At 37.1% G+C, this 15,179-nt stretch overlaps 1 protein-coding gene across 1 annotated transcript in view; it reads left to right on the forward strand.

Annotated features, from left to right (window-relative positions):
* Positions 1-14,875, forward strand: part of whrnb (whirlin b) — a 51,520-nt gene extending 36,645 nt beyond the window's left edge. Inside the window, exons 6-12 of the mRNA XM_039659785.2 lie at positions 3,937-4,140; positions 4,306-4,515; positions 6,001-6,069; positions 6,985-7,582; positions 9,671-9,852; positions 10,078-10,194; positions 13,133-14,875. Coding sequence (XP_039515719.2) covers positions 3,937-4,140; positions 4,306-4,515; positions 6,001-6,069; positions 6,985-7,582; positions 9,671-9,852; positions 10,078-10,194; positions 13,133-13,315 — 1,563 coding nt within the window. The 3' untranslated portion in view covers positions 13,316-14,875. The remainder of the gene's footprint in view (positions 1-3,936; positions 4,141-4,305; positions 4,516-6,000; positions 6,070-6,984; positions 7,583-9,670; positions 9,853-10,077; positions 10,195-13,132) is intronic.
* Positions 14,876-15,179: the final 304 nt, after the last annotated feature.

Consider the following 15,179-nt stretch of genomic DNA (forward strand, 5'->3'; position numbering starts at 1 on the left):
ACGTGCAGGTATGTGCATTTAAACTACAGAGTTAATTTGGCTGAGGCAGTCTTATTCTGAGTTATTGATTAAGGCTGGCACAGTGGAACGCCAAGGGACAGTTTTAGTGATCAGGGCTGTGGATCAGCAATATTCAGGAATGAGGGCAGTAATCAGGGATGGATGGGACTCCTGGCATCACCAGTCTAGGCTCTCTGAGTTAAAGTGCAAAGCAGCTTGCCAAATATAACCTTCATGTAAGAAGTTGGTTGATATGAATGTTTAAAATAATAAATATGGTATTTTAAACTGTAGTTTATTTTATGGCAAAGCTGAATATTCTGCAGCCGTTAATCCAGTCTTTAGTGTCACATGATCCTTCAGAAATCATTCTAATATTCTGAATTGTGTTAGATGTATGCTTTGGTTTAGTTTCATTGTGTTTTGTTCCTGTTTGTCCAGGTTCCCTGTCATTTTACCTGTTTTTTCTTTGTTCCCTTGATTAATCATTTAGTTCACCAGTCGTTCAATTAATCATCTATTTTAGACTGTGTATTTATACTCCCTGTGTTGTTCAGTTCTTTGTCAGGTCTCGCTGTTGTTTAGTGGTATTTGTAATTAAAGACTGTTCCCTTGAATGATTCTTCATTGTGCGATTACTTATAGCATCCACCCATGACAGACTGATGTTTAAGAAACATTTATGGTTATTATTATTAGTTGAAAATGGTTGTGCAGTGTGGTTGTGCAGTTTTTTTTTCTTTTTGGCTCCATATCTGTTGAAATATCTGTCTATCTTTATGAAATATTTCTGTATGAAAAGTTCCGATGCAAAAAACCTCTAAGTGCCATTTGAAATTTTCTTCTAGAAAGATCATTTTTATCAAGCTTTGAAGATTACCTATTAATTGTCAATTAATAGGTAATCTTCATTGTCATTTAAGTGAAATTACCGAACTTAAATATACAAGCTTGATAAAAATTATCATTCTAGAAGAAAATTTCAAATGGCATTTAAAGGCTTTTGCATCTGAACTCTTCGTATACATATCAGCATGTTCTGAATAAACATGTGCCTGTTTTTCCCATCTTAAAAAAACACTTGCTTACATGCTTTTCGGTTTACATACTTGGCAAGCTTTAACATATTTTCATGCCAGTTTTTTCTTTATAAATTTAGATTTGCTCTTCTCTTAAATGTATGATTAAAACAATTGAATTTGGTTTTAAATGTGATGGCAATACATTTTATAAATTGAGGGCTCAGGTGTCCGCTGCTTTAATACGCTGTTAGAATATGCACTCTACATTGCAAGCAACTAATAACCAGCTTTTCTCTATTATCTACAGCAATCACATTAGTTAGTAATTTTATAATATGAGGTTGCCCAAGGTGTGAGGTGAGGAAGGAGGACATGTACTTTCTGATGGCCTCGGGATGAAAATTAGCACTTTGTAGAACACTGAAAAGAGGCAAATGAGAAAGAGACATGTTAATTCAAATAATTAAGCTGTCTGTGTTACAGCCATATACGTATTTCATACTGAGTATTTTGAGTCTGATCATGAAGAAGTTTGTACCCTTGATCATGTGTGAGTAGAGAAAACTAATAGGAAATCCTTGAGGAAGGGAAAGACATTCCTATTTTTCTTCAAATGAAAGCACTCAAGGACAGACGCAACTAAATACAAAAAAGTATTGATTTAGCAAACAAAGCACAGTGCTTGTCAGAGCAACCCTGTCTTTTCTCTGTCTGTCTCATTCTCTTTCCCTGATCTTTCCCTTTCTTTATCTTTTTTATTTGATGTCACTTTAATAGCAAAGAAAAGGTGCATGACTAGCTCAATAAGAAAGAGAGAGAGAGAGAGAGAGAGAGAGAGAGAGAGAGAGAGAGAGAGAGAGAGAGAGAGAGAGAGAGAGAGAGAGAGAGATCAAGTTATTTGCTCCTGGGTATGTAGCATTACATGTTAGACATAGCTGACTGGTGAGGTCTCGGAGATGCAGTCCTGCAGCTGCTATTCTCTCTTTCCCATGAGTGCCTGCCGCCCACACACTGACCTGACCAGAACATGCACATTACATCAGTTCATATCAACTACATGGAGTGACTAATGATTGCACAACTATTTTATATCACTGTAACATGCCACTATTTGCTTATTTTCAGTTATGAAAATAAATTAACAACCTTGGCTGTATTCAAAACAGAAACCAGCTGCCTTTCTAGACTTCAAAGGCAGTGGTTTAATATGAGATACCTCCTAAGGGTTTCAGACAGGCTTCTGAGGCACCATAAAATCATGCAAATCATATTTAAAAAAAATTATGTGAGCTTAACAAGCAAACATTTAGTGACTACAATGCTAATTTGTCAGTAGAAATCAGTTAACTTGAAAAAACTTGTACATTTTTTTTCTAAACTTAATGGATGTAGGCCTGGATCATCTTTTATGTCAAATTCTAACATTTAATCAATACATTCAATTAGAATAACAAGACACTATAGGAAGTGGCATTTAGATGAATTTATACAGAGTGTTTAATCGGCTTAGACATGTTAGACATGCCATAAATAGCACTATTTTGAATATTGAAATATTAAATATAAAAGAAAAAAAAACATATTTAAAACTAAAACTGCCAGTTGGTGGTGGCAAGTCCATGTTTTAATGAAAGAGCCATTGAATCAGTCATTAAAACAATTTGTGGGTCATTAGACAGGGTTGTTGCAGTTACCTAAAACTTACAGAGTATAGGCAGTTTCGTAGCAGCTAGCAATAGCAAGCTAGCTTTGAAAGCATGAGATCCCACCCTCCCTTTATAATGAACACACGCACAGTGCCTGCAAATCGTCACGACACGGGAGACAACGTGAAATTACCTCATGTCTTAAAGCAGATAACATAACAATAATAATGAATGGAAAAAAAAACAAAAACGTAAAGAGCTCTAGTTGTACCACCTGACTGCTGCAGGATAATTTTGCCATTTATAGTGTTGTTTGCATAGAAATGCATAAATCCGAGTCTCGGGACGTGAACAGATTGTTTTAATATTTAGACCACTTCAGTTATTGATTGCTATCAGGATATGAAGAGAGTTTCAACCACTTTAACAAAAAGTGTTTATAAAACAAATTGCTTACCCTACCTTTAAACAAAAAAAAATACAGTGCACATTTTTCTTACTTGAAATGAAATAAACATTAACTGAAATAAGATAAAACATACAGACCTTAATCTTAGTTTATTTCACAGAGCAAAATTTCTCATTTTCAATTACTTTAACTTGATGTACTAAAACTATAATAGCATACTACTAAAATAGCATGGCTTATTTTGAAATGAATCAAGTGGCTGTCTTTATAAATTAGCTATTGAATCAATCGCTCAAATGATTTCTTCGCAAACACAGATTTACTTAAAGGGATACTCCACTTTTCTGGGAAATAGGCTCATTTTACCACTCCCCCAGAGTTAAACAGTTGGGTTTTACCGTTTTTGAATCCATTCAGCCGATTTTTTTGATATTTAGAAGAATTTCAGTAACCAGACAGTTTCTGGTCTCATTGACTTCCATAGTAGGAAAAAAATATACTATGGAAGTCAATGAGACCAGAAACTGTCTGGTTACTGATATTCTTCTAAATATCAGAAAATCGGCTTAATGGATTCAGAAACGGTAACCAAACTGTTTAACTCTGGGGGAGTGGTAAAATGAGCCTATTTTCAAAAAAAAAAAAAAAGTGGACTATCCCTTTAATAATGAAATACCACTGTGTGTTTCTCTGAGATGCAGTGAAGGATGCTGTTGAAAGGATATGATAAAAAAAATTTAAACTAAAAAGGCATCTTAGATGCAACATTTGACTTGACAATAAGAGGTTTCACACTCCTGTACAACATTACAGTTTATGTAGACACACCCTCTACTGTTTTATCTTCTCTCTTTTGCAGTCAGTCTGTTGTAAAGGTGTTATGCCAGCGGGTGGAGTGGTACGCGCAGGAGCGTGGAACTCGCTGGAGGAACAGGCGTTCATGCTTCTAACAGAGACAGAGAGACAGACCATGGGCTACTACATTCAAGAGTACCAGCACGCACACATCGGGGTAGAGCCTCTGGCCATGGCCTTGTTTGAACTGTTTAACACACATGCCAAGGTGAGGCTGACAGCAAACAATTGCTAGTAAACCATAGTGCCATTGTCTATGGACAATGGCACTATAGTTTGATAGCTAGCACTGCATTCAAATAAAAAATGTATCATATTTTGGATAATTTCAGGTTTTTCATTTAATGATCTCTTGGCTGTTCCTGCTTCCCAGCTGTCCTTGCTGGCTGAGGTGCGGACTCTGATCGCTGCGCAGGACCTGGAGCGATTCGACGGACAGGTGTTACAGCATGAGATGGAGGCGTGGAGAGCTCGGCACGCCGGCCCGGGCCTTCTGCACCCTGATTCTATCTGCGTCACCCATCCAGAGGGCCACGTTCCTTCTGTTTGCCAGCTGACCTCTGCAGTCCCGGGCTACAACAAGGCACGTGGATGTGGTTTTGTGCAGTGCTGGGGATATTAGATGAAATTAAAGTACAAGAGCTGGATTTATTAAAATCTTGAAGTTTATATGAATGTGAAGTTCTCAAATATTTTTTTAAGAACATCTTATTTTTTTTTTAAAGCTGCAGTCTGTAGCTTTTTTTTGGGATTACAAATTATCCAAAATACATGTTTGAGAACATATTACATAACCGGGCAGTGTTCAAAACTATCTTAGCTCAAAATGGTAAGCTTGTAATAATGTTTTTAATTCTAGTGGTACTGGTGGATTTACACAGGATGCAATCTTCTTTGCATCATTATGTCACATCTGTACACATAAAGAAGGTCTCGGCTAGTGTAAGCTATATTGCGTGTGAGGATGTTGGAGGTGGAGATTTATAGCTTTTCAAACAGCACTTGATATAATTAAACTTACCAATTTGATGGCGGATCCAAAAAGGTTCAAACGACAATCACTAGTGACAACAGATTCACCCGTTGTAAAATCCAAAAAAGTCAGACTCCGGAGTGGCTACAGACAAAAAGAGAGTGCAACCGGATCCATGAGAAAACAAGTAAACATATCGGAAGGACATTACATGTAGTCACTCAATGCTGACGTTGTTAACATTAACAATTTGAGAACAAAGTATAATTTGCACGTTTTACCTGATATGATAAGCGATTGTTAGATTTAATCAGCGCAATTTATTGCAATGTCAGAACCAGAACAAAAGTGGATGTTACTTGTTCAGATGACATTTTCTAGGGAAAATTATTTTGTTGGTCATACTTCCAAAAAGTATAATCTGTGAGTCTGAATGCCAGTATCCAAACCAGCACGGTGACTTAGAGACGCACACTCTCCTCAAACATTGTGTTCATCCACGCTGTGCTGTGTTGAGGTACAGCAAGCTGGTAATTCTGCGAATAACTGCAGATTTCAAACAGAAATGCCGACAAAGAGGAAAAAATGCGGACTGCAGCTTTAATCTAACTTTAAAAAGTTATTTACAAGGAATTTTAAGAAGATTGTGTTCAGGAATATGAATACATCTTAAAGATATCAGTAAGATATATTATTATAATTCAAAATACATCAAAAGTAATGAGGCATAAAAACTATAGTAATATAATATAACATTTATGTATTTACGTTCAATGCTCATAATGCCTATTTGAAGGAAGAGCTAACTTTGTTCAGATTTTTCTACTCTGCCTGCATTGAATGGTCTGATCTGCTGTGTCTTGTAATTTCATTTGTTTCCAACCATTATTTTGATTTTTAAATCTCATTCGACAAAAGCTGGCGATTGAGCTGAATTGATAAGAAAGGCTTAGAAATGAAGAGCTGTCTCTTAAGTGGAGTATGAATGTCTTAAACCCAAACATATTTTTATTGTATTTTGTTCTGGAGTGATTTTTGCTGTGTACAACCAAGTCATTTCAATGACTGTTAATGCTTTTTGCTTTGCTTTTATAGAGTGAGTGCAGGTTGGATGGGAGTTTGATGCCACTTCAGAGTCTAAATTCTCTTCCTGATGTTGCTCTGGTGAGTTGTTTATATTTTTTGTTGTGCGTCTACATGCTGTTAGATTGGATTAAACAAATGTTTTGTGGAGTAAAATCAGCCAACATTATAATGGTTTTTGCATTTTATATTTGTGTGTAACAATGAAGATTTAGGGATAGGAAAACAAAACATTTATCCCTGCAATACAAAGAGGTTAAATTCCTTTAATAAAACTAACAAAATTGCAAAATATTTATTTGGATGTTTCGAACTCATAAGGCTGATTTTTTTTTTAATCCCAAACTTTTGAATGGTAGTGTTAAATATAAAAAATCCAGTGTGTATATATATATATATATATATATATATATATGCTTTCACTTTCAGTATTTGACCCAACATTGCAAACATTTACATTGTATTCAATGTAATTTTACACTGCCCAAAAATATGGGGTAGCTTTTATTAGTCAAAAGAGCTTGTTTTACCCCTGATTTAGCAGAAAATGCATAGTGACATCATAAAATGTGCCGATAAGTTTTAAATCAGAAACACCCATGTAGTCAATTTGCTGAAGTTTAAATTTGTCAAGTTCAGTAGATTTTTTTTTTATTCCACATTTTCTTGTTCTTATTTAATTAAGCATCAGTAGCTCAACATTAACTCTTGTAATCATAAACAATTATCTTGTATGAAGTTGACCATCAAAGTTGACCATCTTGTTATAAACATTTGCTTGTGCTAAATTGATGTAAACTGACAACTCCATTTCACAATGTGCTGACTTTTGGGAAGGAAATGTCACCTTTAAAAGCTTTAAAATGTCAGAATGTTTTTTTTCTTCTCAGCATTATTATAACCTCCCTCAATGATAATGCATAATTGAATTGTCTTAGTATTTGCAAGAAACGGTGAGGAGATAAATATGGGCAATACATTTATGTTTTATTTCAGGATAAGGTGCAGCCGTCATCTGAGTCACCCCCCTCGTTCAAGCCTCCACCTCCACCTATTCGACATGCCAGCCCAAAGAGTCAAACCAAACGACCTTCGTCTAAGCTGTCCCAGACCAACCTGCTCTTTACTGTCCCCTGTAGGCGGCACCAAGAAAACCACACCCACAATCACTCGCACTCACCCTGCTCTACTCACAACTCCCCGTGTACCATCCACCACACCACCTCCACCTGCTCTGTCCATCACACTCCTCCACCCTGCTCTCACCATCACAGCTCTCCACGGTCATCATCCTATAATGCTAGCCCTTCCTCCGGACCGCCGTGTAGAGATCTGGTTCAGTTTCTGATGAGCAGGCATGCGGCGGTGCTTTCCCCACACCCGGAGTCTCCAAATCGTTCTCGAGAGGGCACCCCAATAATCTCTCCCCGCTCCTCTCCATCCCTTTCGCCTTCACTGCTAATGCCTGCACCGCCTCCCTGTAGCCCAGAGAACCTCGAGGGCTCCCCATCTCAGAGCTGCGGTGCCACCCAAAACAGCCCTCTACACCCTGAGCCAGAGACGGCAGAGGAAAGGCTCCAGCCCCAGCTACGAGGTAAGGGCATTCTGAAGTTATTTCTTAAAGGGATAGTTCACCCAAAAAGTTTAATTCTATCATCACTGATGTGCACCAACACTGTGATTTGTTCCAGTAATCAGAGGACTTAATCGTAGTAAGATGTTTACATGACAGAGCAAACCTCTTCACTCCCATTTACATAAATTATTCTGATTATGCTAAAAAGTGTGATTATTTTTTACCGCCATTATTAATAGGAGGATTGTGTTTACATAAATCCCATTATAATCGCATTATTAGTACATGAGTGTGCATGTAATACATTTCAAAACTGCAATCACTTTCTTGCGTGGAACACAAAAGCAGACATTTTAAAGAAGGTTGGTCAACAAACAGTGTTGGTTAACTTTCATTAAATAAACAAAATATCTTATTTTGTGTTCCACAGAAGAAAGAAAGTTATACAAGTTTGGAATGACATGAGGATGAGTGAATTATGACAGAATTTTCTCAAACTATCTCTTTTAGTTAGCCCTAGTTACATTTATTCAGTTTGGTATATTTATTTTTTGCGTGTCTGTCTATATTTGACAAATGACTCTTTTAAAACAAATCTTTTAGTGAATCAAAAACATACAGGACACGCACCCAGTGTAGTATGTTTTTGGTTCTCAGACAAATGATCGTTTTAAACCAAATCTTTTTAGAGAATCAGAAACATGTAGTGTAACCAGTGTAGTTCGCTTCACAAATTACTACCGGATATATATAGTACAAACTACTACATGTATATAAAAATTCTTATGAACTTTCTACACTTTTTTTACCGAGGTTATAATTTTAAAATAATTTTAATGCATTGTGATGTAATATTGTGCTATTTAAAAGCAAAAGAGAGCTGGATCCAAGTTTTATTGACAAAAATAAACAAATCAAACACAACGACCAGAGAACCAGAAACAGAATGAGCACGCCAAACATAAGATCCATGTTGAAACAACACCAGACAGATAACATAACACCAGGGATTAAATACACAAGATAACAAGGGGCTAATATGGGACAGGTGAAGGTGATTCATTTTCATGGAAACAAATTAGAGTCACTATAGAAACAAACAAGGTACTACGCAAACAGGAACTAAACACGGGAAGAGAACACAAACAATAGGAACAGAAAACACTTCAGGTGCATTCCATTCGACCATAAGTGGACTACGAAGTGGACGTTTACAGGGTATTTCGCCCTCCTAAGTGAGATTCCAATCCGAAGGGAACAAACATGTTCAGTTCGAAGGCCACTGCAAAGGCGTAGGGAATAAGGGAACATCGACACATCACTTCACAGGAAATGGAGAGCGAAAATCAACCAACTGATTTTCCAAAAAGATTTTAAATTTAAATTTCTAACAGGTCCTTACGCTTGCCATTTGATGTTGTGCAACGTTGTGGTGGCCACGCCAGCGCAAACTTTGTCGGCAGGAAAAATGGTCCAAGGAATCGTTCGGTTTGTACGCGCACCGACCCGGAAGCCTCAAACCGAAATGGTTCAATACGAATACATGTACCGTTACACCCCTAAAAGGAACAGTATTTACTGCCTGGCTCTGAAGTGAAAAACAAGGATGTGTGGCACCTGCTGTTCATTATATGCGTGTGCCGCAATGCACTGCAGCCGGTGCAATTATCGCATGCCAATGTGCATTGGCTCGTTTAGTTTCACTCGTAGTAGATAAGCTCACTTCTGACTCGCGTCTATCAATACCCAACCCTGTAGAATACACATTTCAAAAGATGTCAATATAAAGATACAAGAAGGTACCTATAGGCTTTAATACATCAAATGGCAGGATACTTTATTACAGAATGCACATAGGGATCAGGGTGGCATCTCATTCAGTTGAAATAATTAGTCACACTAATTTAACATGCAAAATTGACAGCCATAGTAGGTACATCTAAACTTTGATGAAGTTCAGCACTTAGAGAATTCATCCAACTGTATGTTTTCTGATTCAGCTAATGTGTGAGGTTCACATAAATTCTGAATGCAGACCTCTAATCTCTAAAAGCTAAATTGTGTGGTTATTTATGACTTTGTGTGCTCATTTATCTATATTCCCAGGAGCCACCCTGTCCCAGCTGTCAGATAGCGGACAGACTCTGAGCGAGGACAGTGGAGTGGATATTGCAGAGGCTGGAGGGTTAAGTAAGGACAGCAGCCCGCGGCCAGGCAAACCTCCCTTCTTGCAGGTCATATGTGACGCACGCAGAGCAGAAGGACTCGCCCAGGCCTCCGCAAAACAGGTGAGAGAGCAGCGACAAGTACTGTTGTTGATATCATATAACATATAAGCAACTGTTAAACAGATGCATATGTCTTATAATGTCTCATTGTAGGGATTTAGTCTCATTTGTCCTGCTGCTGTTTTTAGACTCTCTTCTCTTCCTCGTCATTCCTTGAAATCTCTCTCTTTTTTGTATTCTTGAGTGTGATGTCTAAAGTAGCATCCATTTTGTTCATTGTTTTAGATGGGAATAATGGAGCCTATGTTTGTACGGGTGCCCAAGTGTGCCAGTACACTGGGTATTGCTGTTGAAGGGGGTGCCAACACCAGACAGCCTCTGCCACGCATTGCGACCATACAGGTGGGTCAGAATGGGTTAAAGTTAAGAAAGCTGAAAATAATAGCTGTGTTCCAAACTTTAATGAGCTATCTAATTAGCATGTTGTGGCATCATTACATGATGGCTGTTCCACAAGGAAGGAAGCATACTCAATTATTGTTTTTTGCCTAAATCTAAGGCAGTATCATTTGTGGCGAAGGCAATCCCAGAATGCATAGCACACAAGATCACTGAAAATATTATATAAATCTTTTGAACGGTAGTGTATGTATATACATCAAAATGTACTGTTAGCTAATAGCCTAGAAAGCTAAGGTTTTGGTGCAGAGCTATAAAATTTGCTGATTAGAGATTAGTGTTAAACTCAGCCCCATATAAATTGTGTACATTAGCAACTATGAAATGTTAACATAGAAGTATCGCAAAGTCTTAGAATTACTATTCCCAGAAAGTACTTTTTGTTCCACTAATGGAAAGGGTTGCTAATGTACTGTGAAGGTCTGATATTACACCCATCAAGGTGCAATATACAGTTGTAACTTATATAATGTGTTTTCAGAAAGCTTTTAAAAGCTGTTCTTTCATATACACATGAATGCTTAGGTCAGTAAAACCTGCTTATTCATCATATGACTGAAGTAGCTCGGCGTGACAAAACAACTCCGGTTTTTCATATTAGAAATGACTCATGGCACTGTTAATATTTCCCTATTAGATAGACCCCTGTGCATTTAACAGTTAAGATGCTAGATTAGTCTTTAGTCATAATGTTATATGGGAAGTTTTAAATATAAAGGAGCCGGTTTGTTTTCCTCATTTCTTCAATGACCTTTGTTCCAGCATCTGTTAGTTAACATAGAGCATTTGCATACTCAGGACCCGTTTATGTGCATGTGTCTGTGTGCTTACTTTTATCAGTGCTGTGTTCTCTCGACATGAAGGAGAGATTTCCCCTTTAGCAGTGTTGTAGTACTCGAGACTCGGACTCGTCTCGAGACCATATTTTAATGGTCTTGGTCTTATCATGGACTCGTGTCCATTTGGACTCGGAATTGACTCGTACTCGAACATTTGTTTTTTTAGGACTCAGAATTATTCCCGAGTCCACTCGAGTTCAATTAAAAATATTTTTCATGATTATTAATGTATGTGAATAAAATATTTCTTTAAATTGATTGACACGCCCAGTGATTGGTGATTTTCTAGTGTGCAACTGCGCATGACAAATTGTAATAAAATTACTTTTAACACCACCTACTATGTGGCCTTTTTACCCTAAACTGATCATATCTTTTAAACTCTAAGTAAATTCAGTAAAAAAAAAAAAAAAAAAGATTTCTCTAAGTAAATAAAAGTAAATTAGGTAATCAACCCTCACTGGTCTCGGTCTCGACTCGGACTCGACCGTCTCTGGTCTCGGACTCGACTCTCTATGGACTCGGTCTTGACTCGGACTCGACTCTCTCTGGTCTCGGTCTCGACTCGGACTCGAGTGAGGTGGTCTCGACTACAACACTACCCTTTAGTGCAAAGTGGCTTTGCACAGAAATATGTTTGCTAGCGTAAACCTGAAGGGAATCAGGCATGTTGTGATATTCCTATAGCTTTAGGGGATGAAAAAAAGATTAAATGAACATAACTTGTGTCTAATAGCGTTTATAGAGATGTCCGAAACTGCTAAATGAGGACAAAATTCTGTAGCTGTATTATTATTCTTTGTTGATTGCTGGAGTATCCTTGAAATTTGCATAGAATGTCAGTTTACACAACCAGCATGTGTAAATCTCACCATTGGAAAGGTCACAGAAGAGCACAGCCTGTCACAGACCCATCTGGAGATGCTCCATAATTAAAAGTGCAGAATATTTTTTTTATTCATTAAAATGTCCTGACATCACACCTGTTTTTTTTTTTTTGAAAGCCCTAAGAGTTTGGGGAGCAGCCTACTTTTTTTTTTTAGTCGATCAGACATTTTGTCTGACTGTTGCAAATTTGTTAAAACACCTAATTTGTTGGCTAGTCTGGCGGAAACAGCAACTGGGTTATACTTTTAGAGTCAAATGTATACATTCTACTAACTCTAATTAACTTTGCATGTTATCTAACTCGTATTAGTTTGCAACTACTTGTCAACTAACTCTTGTTAGAGCATTGGTAGACTGTTAAAGGGATAGCTCACTTTGAAATTATTTTTTTGGGCATTCAAGATGTAGGTGTCTTTGTTTCCACAGTAGTAGTGATCAGGAAGTGATCAGATTCTGAACAGGCATAAATTCTATTCACTATGGTTTTTCAACGCAGCATTTTTAAAGCATGTTAGAGTGAAATCTCAATCTCTGACACTGTTATGTACTGAATCCAACCTGAAAGTACAATGAGCCGTCATAGGTGTAACCATGGCTACCGCTCTTCCAGACTCCTTAAGATCCACTTTAATTCTTATCAAATGTTCATTATGAAAGCAATCATTGTTTAATCTTTAACCAGACATTTGCAGCTCATGTGTCATGTTGAGTTATTGTAATGATAATAAATGTAATAAAGAAATAAAGAAATAATAAATCAGATCCCAGAAGGATTATAATGATTGTAGCAGCGATTGCATGGTGTGGCCATTAATAGTGCCTGATTGTGGACTGGAGATTGTTGGCCCGAATGTATAGCAGGGCTATTAGACTGCGATCAGACCGGCCTCCCTCCAGCTGAACAAAAGATGACAACCGTAGCGCTCGCCTTGGTTATCTCTTTCTACCTGTCCTCAGGCACTTTATCTTTATGACTGACAGGAGGTCAGCTAATGACTTCTCAATATAAAGTGTCATATCGGAGAGAACAAGCGCTCATTTTCTCCCCCATTTCTCACTTGTCTTTTCTCTCACACTTTTGATAGATGGTCTCTCTCTTTTGAGACTTTCTTTGCTTATTTCTTTCCCTGTTTCTTTCTCTTTCTGTCTTCCAGAAGGGGGGCTCTGTGCATATCTGTGGGCAGTTACGGGTGGGTCAGGTGATTCTTGAGGTGAATGGCGTGTCACTTAAAGGAATGGAGCACCGGGATGCGACTCGAGTCATTGCGGAGGCTTTTAAGACCAAAGACAAAGACCATGTTGACTTTTTGATTGCCGATTTCAACTCTGCTCTGTAGAAGTTGTCCCTTTGAGAGTTTCACTTGACGGCGCTGCAAAGACCTGGCACTTTATCCGCACAGAGTGAATGAGTCATGCTTGTCATATCTGAGTCAAAATTAGCTTGGAGTTCAAAAGCTTCAACACACCCGCCTTACGTCTGTGTGTTCACGCTACAACAGCGACCAGCCATCACACATTTACTGTATTAACAAGGTATGTTCCAGTGGATGATCTGGTGAAATGTTGGACAGGACAAAATCAGAGTTATGTCAAGTCTGTCCAAATCTGTTCCACCCTTCATCGATTCCAACTCATATGTTGATAATACTATCATAATTGGTATTAAATAATTAATTTTTCTTATATATACACTCTAAAAAATGCTGGGTTGTTTTAACCCAATTTTGGGTAAAATATGGACAAACCCAGCCACTGGGTTCAAAATGTAATATAAAAATGTAACCCAATGGCTGGGTTTGTCCCTATTTTACCCAAAATTGGGTTAAAACAACCCAGCATTTTTTAGAGTGTATATATATATATATAAACACAGCCCTCTTTTATAATAAAAAATGGGTTTTCTTTTAAAAGAAGATTACCATTACTTTGATAATATTATAAATTGGCATAGTAGTCATTGTTTTGGAGGTGCATTGTTACTCTTTCTTGATTCTGAAGGTTTTTCGTATATTTTATTATGAGAGGACCTGAATTTAGTAGTGAAGTACTGAAGTGGAATGACATGCACTACAGAGTGACATTAATATACTAGTATACTATCATATCTTGAGGACTTGAGGATCAGAATTATTCCTGGAAAGACAGAGTGAGCGAGGAGGAGGATTTATCTCATTGTTTTCTCTTTAGCTTTTTTCATTTTTCTTTCCCTGTATTTATCTTTCTGTGTCTCTCTCTCACACACAAACACACAGACACACACACACATTGATTTCTTTAGTCCTCTCTTATGTCAGTGTGCTTACTTCAGAGATGGGTTAAAGAGAGGTACAGTATAATCAAGATGTGTATAGCAATATTTTTCGAAGAGATCAGATGTTCAGTGTTTCAATTATATGTAAATGCATGGCTCCTGATTATGCAACATACAGAGAGTTATTGTAAATAGGTAAAATTATGTAAAGCTGTATATATTTTATTTATGTAATATATATTTTTTGCACATATTGTTGATAAAATGTTTTCAATGACTACATCAAAAACATAAAACCCTAAAGTATGAAAGCAAAACATCATGTAGGATATACATATAAGCATATACCTTTTTCAACCCCAAAGAATGTTGTCTTTCCTTCAGACATTCACACACCACCGTTATGCGGATAGTCTTTAAGTTATACAAATCGTCTTTTTGTTTGTTTGTTGCTTGTCATTTGTTGTACTTTACAATGTAAAATAATAATATTGTAACTTTACAGGAACTGTAATATCGTAGGATGATTACAGAGCAATACCTTATAGAGACAGCACACGGTCTGAGGTTATCAATATTATGCCTGAAATATTTATCATTTATGCCAAACTGGAAAAGAGACTTAAATAAATATTTAAAGACTGAATTATATGTCTAGTTTATTCATATTACTCGGTTAAATCATGTTGCTAAAAAGTGTTGATGTCTGTTCATTTGACTCTCGGTTGTGTTTTGGTGCCCTCGTGTGTTCAACTTAAATGTTCTGAAGTAACTACTATGCAATACTACAGTATATTAACTGCTTTTCATTCATTTGACACCATTAAAGTCTTGCATATCATTTTAACAGTAACACTTTACAATAAGGTTCATTAGTTAACATTAGTAAATGCATTAACTAACATGAACTAACGATGAGCAATGCATTAGTTGCAGTGTTTATTAATCTT

This window comes from Pimephales promelas, chromosome 4 (genome assembly GCF_988280905.1).
Source record: "Pimephales promelas chromosome 4, fPimPro1.hap1.1, whole genome shotgun sequence".
Classification (NCBI taxonomy): domain Eukaryota; kingdom Metazoa; phylum Chordata; class Actinopteri; order Cypriniformes; family Leuciscidae; genus Pimephales; species Pimephales promelas.